General features: G+C 37.9%; 1 protein-coding gene and 1 pseudogene across 1 annotated transcript; both read right to left on the reverse strand.

Annotated features, from left to right (window-relative positions):
• Window positions 1–299: 299 nt before the first annotated feature.
• Window positions 300–7,447, reverse strand: LOC122083316 (annotated as a pseudogene).
• A 1,205-nt stretch (window positions 7,448–8,652) lies between these two features.
• Window positions 8,653–12,213, reverse strand: LOC122084329 (exocyst complex component SEC15A). Its single transcript, XM_042652492.1, has 2 exons — window positions 11,933–12,213; window positions 8,653–11,270 (listed from the first exon to the last, which is right to left on the reverse strand). Exon 2 carries the CDS (start codon window positions 11,255–11,257, stop codon window positions 8,888–8,890), a length of 2,370 nt encoding a protein of 789 aa, XP_042508426.1. The 5' UTR covers window positions 11,258–11,270; window positions 11,933–12,213; the 3' UTR covers window positions 8,653–8,887.
• Between the last annotated feature and the right edge of the window lie 3,352 nt (window positions 12,214–15,565).

Raw genomic sequence — 15,565 nt, forward strand, 5'->3', positions numbered from 1 at the left:
ATGGTGCCGTTAATGGTGATGGATGACGAGGGAAGGGGAAGAACTGCTGGTGGTGACGCAGAGAGGGGATGAACATGAAAGTGAGGGAAAAAATGTCAAAAAATCATGTGGATCAGGGAGGGCACTGTTTTGGGTAGTTGTATATTACTGAGTCTTATTTTGAGTAATTTGGTTAAAGATAACATTAGGTGGATAATTTAGTAAAATTAAACTCAATTTATATTAATGAATTACAGAAAGCATTGAAGGCATTAGACTTTTCTGCTTGGATCAGAAAAACCTGAAATATATACAAAATCTCTAAATTCAGAGGTTTGCATTGAAGACGCTACAAGAAATCATGGTAGGTACTCTTATTTTAAGATGAAAAAGCATAGAAAGAAGACTGGTTCCCCCTTTGAACACCCATCTATCAACTCTCAAGAGAAGCTAATTTGATATTTGGGTTGTTTGTTAGGAGAGAAAAGGACCCCAGTGTTTCTCCAGCTCTGGACTCTTTTTGTCCCCATCAAACATGGAAAAGATATAAGTCTCTATAGCTCTTCCTGGCCTCTTGGATGTTCCATTCTTCACATGTTGAATCAGCTTTGAATTGTAAGTTTGTGCATTTTGCACTGAAGTCCCCTCATCTCCTTGAGTTGGCCAACCACTCTCCGATACAACAATCTGAACAAAAGAACCACCATTCTTCTCAAGAGCTGAGTATAAAGCATCTGGTAACCTCTTCCACCACCATCATTAAAAACAAATGATGGAGAGGTAAAAAAGGCATAGGAAAGCTGGATGTCCCTTTGGTTATATTGTAACTTAAAGTAAGGATACACATTAGCTAGTAGTGGTGCACCATTGCTAGCAAAGGAAGCTTATAATTGGGTCTATAAATGACCTCACGTTGCCCCTGAAGGCACCTTGAGATGGAGGGTAAGAGTTTCCAAGGAGGCCAGTATCAATGGCTGTCAACACTTTGATTTGGTTTTGTAGACCAGCTGATGCAATTGCACTTTGTATGTTTCACATTGCAGGGAGAACAAACTGAGCTTTTCCGTTGCCGGGATTCACTTCATTGCTGACGGCAATGTACTTGAATTTGACATTAGATGAGCATGCTTTTGTGTACCTTTGTACCCAATCATTTGCAGTGCACTGCTTCTATGCCTTGAAGGTGACCGTTTGGGACACCCAACATGAGTTCAATGTTAAAGCCTCCAAGAGCTTGGAGAGCTGCGTCATTTGGAGCAAAAGCCTCATCCTTTGGATGCTTGATGATTTATAAAGATTCACAACTACTTGTGGAGATGGTAAATTGCTGCCTGGTGATCCATAACAGACACCCGTTTGTGCAACTGCATTACATTGAATGACTCTAGTGAGGCTTAGGTCAAACTTGTTTGGAATTAACAATGCAGTAGAACAATGATTAGCAAAAGACAAAAAAAAATAAAAAATCACACACATAGAACACAATGTTTTAAGTGGTTCACCCAAGATGGGCTACGTCTACGGCTGAGTGATAACCAAAGCTTCAACTATTCTGATGAAGAATTATAAAACTCTCACCCTCATATCTTCTTTGGAGTTATAGTGTTTTGACGTGTTACAATATAGAAGAACCCTAATCTCCAAAAGTACAAAATTACCCCAATATAAATGACTCCCAAAAAATTCGAATAGGGGCTCCACCCCCTACCAGTATTTCTTGAATTAAATTAAGATCAAGTTCCACCAATTACAAAACTAACATCAAATAGAAAATGAAATTTACAATTTAGCACAGAGAGACAAGTCTAAACCGTGTTTGGGTAGAAGGAGGTGAAGTAAAATATTCATTTTCATGGGTAAGTGAAGTGATATTAATGAGAAAAAAGAAAGAACTTTTCTGTGGGGTGTTAAGAACTTTTCTGTGGGTGTTTGGCTAGCAGGAACCTGCAAGTAAGTGCAAAAGAATGTAGAGTACTTCAGTTCTAATCTAACAGATCCTTAATTCTGTTACACAGACCTGTAATGACTAGGCTACCCATTAGTAGCCCAAAGAGAAGCGACAGTACTGTGGCAGCAATAGGAGGGCTATTGTTTCTTGTTGCAGAGAACGTAGCCATGATAGTGGTGAAGAAGACAGCCTGATCAAATTTATCACATGCATCTCATTACCACCATCGAGGCCTCTTATATAGGAAGAGAAGAAGCTAGTATCTTGAGATCTTCCATGTTCCACTGTGAATTTAGTGGCAATCCTATGAAGCTACTTGGAAGCTTCTATGCCAAGATTTCCTTGTTCACGTAGAAAACTCTTTATGAAGGATGAGTTAACTATGGATGCTACCTCCAGACCTAGATTCAGATTTAGAAAGTGTAAGGAGTCCCCTGCTGATGGCAACGCTAAAGGTGGGGGTGTCTATTGTTTTATGGTCGTTTCCGGTGGCTCCTTCCTGATGGTTCTCTTTATATGATTTTATCATTTTTTGTTTCTATAATTTTAATAGAATCTATCCTTCTAGCAGAAAAAGAGTCGGAGGTGGGCTTAAAATGATTATAGGAGAAGTGGGAGGAAAGACATCTAAAGCTTAGGACTGGAATCTTTATGGCTCTGAATCATGGTTCTAAATATCTTGGCCCAGATTTCGGAAGTTTAGGCCATCTGGGTGGACCCTGAGACGAGATGGCCAAATTTCGGAAATAAAAAATACCAGATTTTGGTCAGGTTTCAAAAAATTTGGAAATTTCAGCCCAAATTTCTAGTAATAATAGCCTTGAAAAAAAAAAAAAAATACCAGGTTTGGTGGTTTTTGCCCAGATCTCGATTTCGGCCTAGGCCAAAACCTGTCCGAAAACTGAAATTTAGTTCCTTGCTTTGAATAGAGTTGAATGGAGAAATAGGCTCCATGTATCTGAACCACATTTAATTTGGATAGGGCTGAGTTGAGTTGAGTATTCCAAAATTTAATTGGGAGTACTGCTACTGGAAGTTCCTATCAGAAAAAGCAGAACCTTCAAAGAAGGTTTTTTTTTTTGGATGAATAACCTTCAAAGAAGTTACAGAAGAACAAATTCCAAATTCTAAATGACGTTCAAATTTGTCCAGGAAAAGCTACCAGAGAAAGAAAAAGAAGAAAGGGAAGGGCGGTGGAGAAAGACTCACTAGTGAAGATATATTAATTTTCTCATCACATGGAGTCTCCTCCCCTTCAAAACCCCAATAACCCATACTAGCAAATCTCCCATTTTCTGGATAAAATTTCCCAGGAATTGATAAATCATTTCGAGAATGATCAGAATAAGAAAAAGCAAGAGCCACACTTACCCATAATCAACCCAGGGCTGGCTTTGAGTAAGCTGTCAATAATGCCTCTATTGCCAGCATGTAAGCAGAAGATAATAATATGGCTGGTCCAGACCTAACCTTACAAGGTAAATAGTCAAGTGGCAACCAGGTATCATGTACAGATACCACCTATGGTTTGATAAGGGTTTCTAGCAAGTGTCAAGAACATCCATAGACCAAGCATGGTCTCTCATGTTTAAAACAATGGTAAGAATCTCCCACATAAGTCCCACCTCAATGACTGCCAACACCAGAACCATGATTGACCATTTTTCATCCAATATATGTCTTTTAATTATTATATTGGAGTCACCCAATAAGTTCTTTGCTGATGCAGTTGGTAATGAAATCTGAAACTCCAGATTATGGATTACAGATGCAAGCAATCCCAATAATCAAACTATAATTAGATCTGGGATAAAGGAAGCAACTACATTATTAAGGGAAGAAATCAGGTCAATGGAAGCAGAAGGAAAAGAGATGAGATTGATCTACTTGGGAGGAAGAAGAGAGAAATAGAGGGAAAAAAAAAAAGGTTTGAGATACCAATCCCTTACATGTTGCTCAACGGCACCACACCTGTTAAAAGACTCATATCCTTCACTCAAATTATCTCTAATTGATGAGGATGCATAACATATATAACGACCATATAAAATAACTCAAAATATTACTCTTAATCACATACACACTCTCAATAAAGTAAATAAACTCAAAACAGAATTCTATCCAGCTATTAAGAATCCTAGTCTAACTCAAAACACTTAACCACTAATCCCGTGTACTAACTTTCCCTACTTTATGAGCTTATAAACGAAGGCCATTATAATGAAACCCAAAAAATAAAAGCCCAATCTATAATGGCTATCCAAAGGCCAATTTCTGCCTATTAGACCGCTACCAACACCTTACGGTCCTTCCCAAGCTTACACATAGGCCCTCCCGTCAGGGATTAATGTTTAATGCAACTACATCAGTTGGGTTTGACATAAGGAAACATTGAAAATGTATTTAAGTATTTTAAAATTATAGACATCTCGATAATTAGGGTCCATCTCATCATTATACTTGAATTACTCTGTTTCAGTCAGTAATTACACTAAATCATTAACTAACCTATAATAACTAGTCAAAGCCTTAATAAATAGGTACCCAATACTTGAGAGGCACTGGGTAGGGTACATGGGTTCTGTAAGTATGGTTACAGATGTACCCAGCTAGCGATCAGGTACTCAAATATGATTTCAACCCCCACTAATCTGAACCAGGTTGATTGGTAATTGAGTGATTGGTTAACCCATTGACATTAGTGATATATTTTTTTATATTTCCATGTGACATATTCTTAAAACAGACCCAACTTAAACAGTTCCAAATGCAGGGCCAGACCAGCGGCAACATAGGCCAAAAATCTCAAGTTACCTGTGCCTGAAATCTATGTCCAGCCCACAATTAGGCCATAGCAGCCTAGCAGGACCAGAACAAAGCCCAAACAAAAAAACAAATCAGCCTGTGACACCCTTAGAGAAAGCTGCCCTCTCGTGGTCACAAATTGGATACCAGCATATATTTTAAGACAAATGACACTCATTCATCTTTTTATTTAAATTGGGGAGCGGGGCGTGAACCTAATGTATTCATGACGATAATAAACATCAAATCCTTTTTTGAAATCATGATAATCCGATAGAGAACAAAAATGTCTTCCAAATATCTGTTATTATAAATCTCTTTAGAAATCATATGATACTGGAACAAGAATTTCTTCAAAATATCTGTTCTTCTAACAGAAATCAGGCTTATCGTTTGCAACTGAGAAAAGAATACTGTAGGTTCAGAAACATTGGCTCTGCATGCACAATTACACAAAAGCAAATCTCAGGTATAGGAAGGCTCCATATTTGATGGGTCTTATGACTTCCAAGATCACCAGAGCCAAATGCAGTTTGAGCAGAAGGAAATTTCTAGGTGTTTTGCCTTTGTCGGAAATTTCCAAAATAGGCATTGTCTAGGCAAGAAAAATTTGTTGAAACACCACATGTAGGTGTGTAACTACTTTACAAGCCAACAAAGAGATTAACTAAGATTTTATAAATTAAACAACAAATTTTGAGGAAGAATATGGGTGCTAAGAAAGGTCATAATGGAAAATATAAACGTGGTTTGGGTAGGATGATTTGGAGCTTAAGGGAGGTTATAGACTGATAAGGTTGAAATCTCCAAGATGTGGTTATGACGAGTTAGGGTTAATGATTGGGAATGTGATGGAGGAAATTAGTACCTTGTATGGGAAGTGATGGTTGAGGATGATAGGGATAAAACATATTGAGGGAAGTCATGGGAAATAAGGTAGCGATGAACAGGAAAACCATACCCAGTTACCCGAATAATGGTTATTCCAGCATCCACAAGGAAGAAAGAATAAAAACACTAATCAGTAGTACCAACAGAAAAATCTCCAGTGTTCATGAAGCAAAACTTATCGACAGAGCTAGAATAGTAATCTTCTAATTCTTTTGCCAATATATAAAAGTAACCTATTTAACTCATTCTATCTTACTAAAAATTAAAACAACAAATACACTACCTAACCTGTGAAAACTAAACCAACTGGATCAAAGTACCTCACCTATGTGTGTGTGTGTGTGTGTGTGTGTGGGAGAGAGAGAGAGAGAGAAACAAGAACCAAAACAAGACCAATCAATAACCAATATAACAGAGCTGCCTCTTCAACATAGGGCAATGAGCTAGACCAAAGGATGGCCCAAAGTCCGCCCCACCCAACAACTGACCCTTGCTGATCAAACTTTTTTTATTTTTGAAAGAATAAAATAAGTGTACCTAAGGTCTCCCAAATCTACTTGTTCTTTTTCCCTTTTCTCCTATACAGAGGGTGAATTCCTCCCCAGTTTCATAGGGTGATCCATCCCTTGCCTTCAAATTTTACCTGAACATCTTAAAAGTAGAGAACACATACACATATGTACACACAGAAACACAAATAGCACTTACATAGACTCCTCCTGCATTCGACTACCGTCCTATATTATAAGGCTCACTAATAACCATAATTCCTAAAGACTAGGGGACTCCCAACAACCTCTTAACTGACTTGGGTTATTCAGCTCTACATGTATTCATTCAACTCTAGGCCACATTACCTGATCAACCCTACATACATGGAATTTATCAAAGAAAAACATACACAACATCCTTCTCCACTTAAACATCAACCTTGTCTTCAAGGATGAACTCATGAAAACTAATCTTGACTTGCTGCCCATCCTCTCAAGTCACATACTACAGAAAGAGCCCCTTCTAATGTATAAGAACTTCATCACACTGCTTTTGAGTTGGAGCAATGGCAGCACCTTCTTCTTCTTCTTGAAAATTGGGCAGTTCATATTGCAGTTCTACAGTTGTTCCCACCTTCTCCTTCAAACAAGACATCTAAAACACCCGATGAATCCTCGATTCACTAGGAAACTTGAGCTTATATGCTACGGGTTAGGGCTGCAACAGGGGCGGGTTGGGCCGGGCTTTTTAAAACCCTAGCCCAACCCTGAATCCCCTCAGCTAGGCCCAAGCCCGGCGCGAACCTGACTTAGGGCGTAAAAACCTCAGCCCAAGCCCAAGCATACCCTGCCAGGCTCAGCCCAGCCTAGCCCTGCCCTGATTGGGCCGGGATGGTCCTGACCCTACGGACTTCAAAAAGTACCCCCCAAAATTCAAACTTTACCCCTCTAAGATCGGACAACAAAAATATTCTCAATAGAAAGAAGGCAGTAATGGAGAAAATGAAAAGGTTCATGAAAACTCACAGAGTACAATAAGATCTTCAATTTTATCTCTCCAAGAACTTCTTTGCAGAAATTTTCCGATTTCATTGATGTTGCTGCTACATTTAATGGAATAATTAGAGCATTGTGGGAGATGGTGAGTCAAGGATCTATTTTCTTTACTTAAGTACAACATTTTCATACCTTCTAATAAACATGCCATTAAATAGAGAAGAGCTGAAGTTGAAGTTGGAGTGCAGGCTTCTAAGCACCACAGAGTTCGGAAAATAGAGAAGAAAAACCTTTATCATATTGAATCGACCAATGAAGATGCAGAAGCAGAGAGAGGAGTGACTTACCCGTGCTATTAAAATAGATTTCAGGAGAGAATCCATTACCGATCTCAAATAAGGAGCCATCCCTGTTAAATACAACCCAACTGATTCTTCTCTGTGAAGAGAAAACTTCATATCCTCCCAGAACCAGTGACGAAAATTAGAAAATGGGCTTCATATAAGAAAAAAAAAATCCCAAATCGGGATCATAAAGAACAGCCTGAGAACCCCCCAAGACCGAAGAATCATCTCTCTGAAACCTTAGAAATCAACTCCGATTTATCCTCCTCTTCTCACTAATTAACCGATATAAAAAGGCCAATTAATCTTCACAAGAAAAAAATTAGTAACCTGATTTTGATAATAAAAATAGAACTACAAAGGTAGAAAGGCTGGTGGCTATCAAGAGAAATTGAAGATCAGTGATAAACAGTTCATTAACCAGTTAAAAATCAAACACAATCAGTTCCTTTCAGTGCCAAGCTGGATGTGAATTGAAGATTTCAACAATCCAACTTTGATATAGGATATAAAAATAGCAGGATACACTAAGCACAATAACAAAACTTAGAATCCAAAATATAACAAATTATAACAGGCTTCAGTGAATGAAATATTGAGATAAAAATACCCATGTGGATGCAAGATTATTTGCCTAAATTTAGAAAGCAATAATGCCAGGTGAATCTTTATTTGATATAATTGTGGCAAAGTTATGAATTCAGACCTGCAGGAAATTATCAATACTTCAATAGTCCTACAAAGTCATACAGCTATGAACCTCAACATGCAAACTAAACCAAACAATCTTCCACTGCAGCTCGAGTTTCAGGAGGAATTTGTGTATGGAGAAAATTACAATTGTAGTCCATATATTATTGATGATAAAATGTACTCCTATAGCACATACACAATAGAAGCTAAATGGAGGCAATAATCTGTCAATTAAAGGCATACAGTGACTAAATTACAGGGCGAAGGTAATTAAAGAGGTCTTGTCCTCAATGTCGCAAATTCATTGACCATTCCATCTTCAAAGCCTCAAATATTACCATTTGAATAATTACAGTTGTAACACACACATGCTAAGACTAAGCAGGTCAAAGGTGTTGCATGATAATGTATTCCCTCAAACATATCTGGATTTTCTTCCACTTGATAATCAAGGCCAATATATGAACATTCTTAACATCTGAAAATCTCAAGTCAGATCAGCATATACAAGCATGCTGGCCAAGCCATAGCTCTCTTATAAATGTAAAATCATCCCCATTTGATCATTACTTAAAGTTGTCAATTACTATTGAGAATAAACATAAAGAAAAAGGAAACAGAAGGAGAAGACAATCCATTTAAGTCTATGAAATTAGAGGAAAGGGGGAGAAGGAAAAACAAAAAACAAACAGAGGTGAAATTGGATCTACATTAGTACTCGCTGCACACTTCAAGCATTCTCAATTGAAATCCCTGAGTCTTTTCTTCAGCATGTCCATTGACTTCTTCCGAGCATTTTGCTTAGTATTCCGACTTGAAAGGCTTCCAAACAGTCGATCTGGTGAGTCCTTAAATTTTTCACAAATGCTAGCTACCTTTTTATAGTCCAAAGCGCTATAGTTTTTCTCCCTTATCACAGGGTTCATAAAGTTTTCTGGCTGGCTGCTCATAAGAAGGTTAATCAGTTGTCGTGCTTGTATCAAGCAGTCTCTAAAACTACCTTCCTTGTGTATCTCACTCAAGCCAGTACTTTGGAATCTATCCTCTGCAAAAGATTCTAAAATTTTTAGATCATTGTCAATACCCATGACTGCATTCACATTGAATCTCTTGACACTGTCACTGAGAAAAGCTGACACAATTGAGTCAGAGATGTGCTCCAGGGCCCCACTCCCAACCTTGTACAAGGCATCCAATGGTAAGATTTGCTGAGCTGTGGACATCAGAGTCTCAATGTAGAACACCACCTCATTTATATACTCATTTCCATTCTGTGGAGTCTCCTCTGTTGTCCAATTGATATTGTCAGTAAGTTGCATAAATTCATCCAACTTAGTATTCACTAGGTTTAACAAAGCATGATAGGCCTCATCCCTTGATGTCTTTAGGACCAACTTGGCATTTAAACTAGCATGAGTCCTCTCAATTGATCGTATAGGAATGCCACAGTGTTGTGCTGCCTGTCGCAGAAAATAATCACAAGCTCGCTCAAGAACAGAAATGTTCGCAGCAATCTGCATTGCTTGGGAAATACCCGTGGAGGGACTGTGGATTGCCTTCAATAAAGCCTCATTCAAGACATCAATTAATAGCTTGTCCAGGAACTTCTTCACAACATCATAGAAGTTCATGTGGCCCCCATAAGACAAGTAACTGACAGAATCTTCAATAAATGATCGGACTATGCGGCAGCAGTCAGGAACAACAGAGGAGAAAGGCGCAATATATGGGAAAGCAGGAATTATATCTGATGTTTGTAGATGGAATGCTAAAACATTCATGTTGTATTCATATTCCTTCTTCATCACCATCTGCTCATAAGTTTCACCGGCAAACACATCGACAATCTGCTGCCGACACTCTTCTAGAAGAAGCTCATGGTATTTGTCTCTACTATTATCAAGAACCTCCAGTAGCGGACCTACCTGGTACCCATACCGTGTAAGAGTTGAACCTACAAGAGTGATATAGTCCTTGATCAGAAGTAGATGACTTGCGGTATCCATACGGGAAAACTGCTCACCCAGCACAGCTGTCATCTTTGCAATAGCTGTATCCCATATTGTCTCCACCTGATTTGCTGATAAGAGCCCTCCTGCTGTTCGTAGTATCCGGTCCTCCACTATAAAGTAACCAGCAATTTGAGCAAAAAAGGTTTGATGGGATTCTAGAAATGGTTGAATTGAGGATATTTGCAAGTCTGAATTGAGTTGCAACAACCGATTCTTGTAGTAGTATTCGCGGAACTGATCTTGGATTCCAAGGCAAGTGTGGATGTGGTATGCCCGATAGACAGGTGTGAGATCAAACTTCAGAATTGAATCTTCATCGATTTCCTCCACATCTAAAGTGTACACACAATCTCCTAACCCGGAACGGCTTTGTTCCTCAGCTTCCCTCTGGCGAGCCCGCATATCCTCATCTCTTTGACGGGCAGATGCTGCCTGTCCTATAGCCATCTGACCGATTTCTCTAGCAGTGCTCCTAATGTGAACCAACCACTCATTAAACTCACTACTTACTTTCTTCTCGATATGCAACTTTATTGCTGGTATTTGCTTCTCAATAACCTTCCGCAGGGCCTTAACTGGAATATTTTGCATAAAATTTTGCTCAATCAGGTCTAGAGTCTTCAGAGCAGGATAAAACCGACCTTCTGTTACATGTGCGTTACACTTCACGCAAAGCTCTAGGACTTCCACACACACCTTTGACATCTTAATAGCCTCAGTAACATTCTTTTTGACTGAATATGACTCAAGAAGCTCCTCAAGCTTCAACAGAAGTTCACTACCAACCTCCTGGAGTCGGAAATTATCACTTGAGAGCTCACTCTTCAGCTCTTCAGCATCGACCAAGAGACCTCGGAGCTCATCAACAGCTAAAATAAATTCCTCATAGTGGAGCTTGCAAAGCTCCTCAATTTCAACTTCCTTCTTCTTCACAACATTCTTGAGCTGATGTAAGAGGGCCTCGGGTCTTCCCATCTCAAATGCATGCCTGACAATAGGACCTAAATCCTCCCCATTCCCAATTGAAGTTGCAAGTACCAAGTCCTCTGGCCCATCCCCATTCTCTGTAACAGTTCTCTTTTTGGTTTTTGCTTGCATGGTTCTGATCAGTCTGTAAAATTGAGAAATTAATGCAATATACATCATTATTGAAGATTAAATAGCAACGTAAGTTTGAGCTTATTCATAACGGCGAAGTAAAAAATAAAAATATTTTAATTCCAAAATACTCTTCACTTGATAAAACGAAATACATAGAGAAGGAAAACCCAATAACAGAGTTTGAATAGTTCCGTGAACTAAACTTGATATTCACCAAAAAACACAATATGAAAGCAAAAGTAAGAAACTATTACTATGAAAAATTGAAAAGGAAAAACTATTATTGGGAGGATTTCTGCCATGTTAAATAGAAAAGAAATCAAATTAAAATCATAACCAGAAAATGAGACTAAATCAATCTAACCCAAAATAAAGTTCATGGGAAAAAAAAAAGAGAGGATTTTTATTACAATGAGTGGACATATTCAAATGGGTATTCTAAATAACAAAAACCATCAATCAATCACTTTACAGAAGAGGCAGAAGGATCAAATCAATTCCAGTTAACACAACCCTATAACCTCAATCACGACTACCCATTAACCAAAAACAATGAGAATGAGACACAGATTCCGTATTCAGGAAACCCATAAAGAGAAAAGGAAACAAATGTAGCGATTCTACTCAGAGGGCTCTAAATCATTGAGAGAGAGATAGTTTTTCCTGACTTACAGATGAGCAGAGAAGGGCCTCTCCTTCCTAGCAAGAACGTCGACAAATCCAGATTGGAGATCATAAAAGCAAGAAAGAACGCATTGTTGAGCTACTCTAAATCCACAGCACGGAGACGCAAAGAGAGAGAGAGAAGCGAGAGTTTTATTTTCTTTCCTTTGGTTATTTTATTTAATAATAATTTCTCCCAACAATATCTATTTTCTGCTTTTTAAAGTGCAGAAAATTTTCTCTTAGATTATTTAAAATACAAACCATAGCGACGTTAACGGGGATTTCCGATTTTACTGGTGGGGCTGTCCACCTAAGTTAGACCACTTCAGCCACCCCGAGAGAGAGAGAGAGAGAGAGAGAGAGAGAGAGAGAGAGCACTTGGAATAGATATGAAATGATGCCTTAAATCTTATATGAGAAAGAAAAAAAAAAAATGCCTTAAATCATGCTAACAGACATTCTTTCTCTATGCCCCATACATTATGTTCTCATCAGATCATATTTTACATGATTTTTTCTTCATCCCTTACGGTGGAGAATCTCTTCTCCACTAATGATGTGATTATGTGATTTTTTTTTTATTATTCGTATTGGGTGTAACTGAAGACCACTAGGTCACACTTTTTTTTTTTAATAAAAAAAGGGTGTTCCATGATAGTGATCATAGCACGAGAATAAACCCTCGAGTTGAAGACATTTTCACCATTAAGCTACCAACCCCATTGGTAGGCCACACTTATTACACACTTACTCACTTAAGTGTGACTGAAAATTTGAAATCTTAGTAATATTTAATTTTTTTTGAATTTTCCCAAAAAATGTGGTTTCCTAAGGGTGGGCTAGAGTGATTACTTGAGCCCAAACAAGAAGGGAACCCCAGCTTAAGGCCAAGTTCAAACATATAAAATAAGCCCAAGTTCAAACATCAAATTAAGGTTTTCCCAATTCTGCTTGTCTCCATGTAAAAGAGTGGGGTTAGTCCATGTGATAGAGAACCATATAAACATCTCATTGGTACAATTGAGTAGAGGGTGTAACCAAAATTACAAATATTTCATTTTGTATTTTACATTCAGCTGTATTTTATGGCATTTTGGTAATTTTGCTAAAGCTTGAATCAAAGTTTGTACCAAAACCGTGGCTGAAACCAATTTGTATAGGGCAAGGTGGCTCATATATATGGACCCATATGATAAGAAAAATATGATCGCCCAAGAACCTTTTGTGGGCCTCTACCTATGGAGGAAAATCTTCTCACAAAATTGGTTAGAAATTTTTTTGTCTAGATTGGAGGGGACACGGTACTCTATCTTAGGAAGTGAGGTCCCGTGATCAAACCTTTGCCATTGCACCTAATTTCTTAGGGCCACCACACGAGAGTTTCCATCTCAGAATGACCCGATCATGTACAAGCCGTATCACAATGACCCCAGGGATTAGTTAGGTAAAAAATCTGGACACTGTGGGTATCAAAAAAAAAAAAAAAAAATCAACTAATATATAACTTTATTTATCGATCATTCTATAATTAATCGATATTAGTTCCAAGGTTTGGAATTTATTAGTTGATCAGAACAATTCTGATCCAAAACCCAAAAAGGTGGTAGAGATTAGAACCCATCTTGATTAATTAGAACCATCCCAATTGACACCTCTAAGACAGATTAACATGTATATATTTAATTCAATACTAAAACATCATCACCATCCATGAACTAATTCTAGAACACTATACTTATATTATCCGACATTAATTATTTAGATAAGCACATACAACATAAAACTTCAAATCAAGTAACATTCAAGTGTTCCACAATTTGAAGATGGAAGTATGTTTCTGATGCAAAAAAGACTGAAGTCCATCAATCATGATCCGGTGGGTCAGATGGCCCTGATGGAGGGACTGGTGTTCCTTTAGGAAGATAATGGAACCTTGCATGAGGTGGTGATGGACATGGAGCTGGCTTTTCAAAACATGGATGAGATGGCCCGGAATAATCAATATGTATTCCTTCAGGAAGATCATGAGCTGGTGGGTCAGATGGCCCTGATGGAGGAATTGGAGATCCTTTAGGAAGATAATGAAATCCTTCATGAGCTGGTGGACGAGATGGGCCCGATGGAGGGATTGGAGATCCCTTAGGAAGATAAGTAAACCAGTCTCTAGCTCCAAAAACACCATTGATAATGGCCGGTGACAGAATGAAGATAAGCACTAAGAACTTCATTGTTAACGTAGCCATGTCTAGGTAGCAAGGACTTGGACTAATATATAGAGAGAACCTAAGATATGCTAAGATTGACGTTAGTGTTTGATTTAGTTGTGAAGATCACTTCTTTCCTTATTCAATGACTGGATTATGGATAAAAGATTATGTTAATGTACAGAATCTTTTATTTTCTTTTGGTAGATATTCATTTATAAAATCTAATATCTTTTTTGGGGGGAGAGCTAGGATCCTAGAGAATAATTTTCCACCAACCACTTCGGTTTGTCTCTCACTGGGTGGTCAAACCAGTTTGGTCCAGAACTTACTGGCTACTTTTCTGGTTTTCCAATTTGATTATAGAAGTCATGTTTGGTATCTGAGATTAATATTTATCATGATGTTCTAGGGATTGTGCATATGATGAGAGGACAAAATACTTATTTTCATTGGTGAAATTTTAGCTCAAAATAAATAGCTGAAGTGTTTGACAAATGATTCAGTATTTTTTTTTAAATTACATAAATACCCTTGCATTTAATTTCAGGACCCAAAAAGAAATAGTTGAAATGTCTCAAGTTCTCCTTCACATGGGTTGGGGGGGGGGGGGGGAGAGGAGGAAGAATTCCTTCACCTATTATACAGGGATGAGCAACCCTCACTGAGTCCAATCAGATGGGATCAATGACAGCAGTGAATGGATTCCTCCCTCACCGTGGTTGAAGGAAAGTGAGTACTATTTTTCTGTTATTATTTTATAAGAATTCAAACTTACTTTGTGACCTCTTATTTAATGAAAATTCAAATTCATATTTCGACTTGGATAAAAAATTCAAGATCTCTTATCCAATGGTGATTTGATATTATGATTGGACTCTAGATTCATCATTATCTCCCACTTCTTACTCCTCAATGTCTTAAACATCTTTCTCTAAGTATAATCAAAAGGTTAGGAATTAGGATAGATGAAGAGATTCTCTCTTCACCATGAATGTAAAGAAACAAAGTCTCAACAATAAATTATCTCTAAATTGATTTTAAGAGAGAGGGTGCCTTTGTTTCGAGTCAACCCATTGCAAAAACAATGGGGTAATAGGAGAGATGATCTTAGACATTGATGAAAAAATTTAATTAGAAATATATGGTTCAAGCTTGACATGGCGAAGGTCTATGACAGTGCGTATTAAAATTTATCACCAGTGCTTCATTGTTTTGGTTTTGCTAAACAATGGATCTTTTATTTATCAAAGAAAGGAACAATGGGTCATTTTTATTGAGATAACCTTGAATAATTGTTGGTTCTCCCTGTGGCTCAAAGAGGAAGAAGCTTAAGATGGTTGTTTAATGTCATATAAGGGTTTTGTACCTTGGTGATTGTCTTTCACCAGCCTTGTTTGTCTTAGCGTAAGAGGTTTAGAGTTTTGTCTATGAC

This window comes from Macadamia integrifolia, chromosome 7, assembly GCF_013358625.1.
Source record: "Macadamia integrifolia cultivar HAES 741 chromosome 7, SCU_Mint_v3, whole genome shotgun sequence".
Classification (NCBI taxonomy): Eukaryota; Viridiplantae; Streptophyta; class Magnoliopsida; order Proteales; family Proteaceae; genus Macadamia; species Macadamia integrifolia.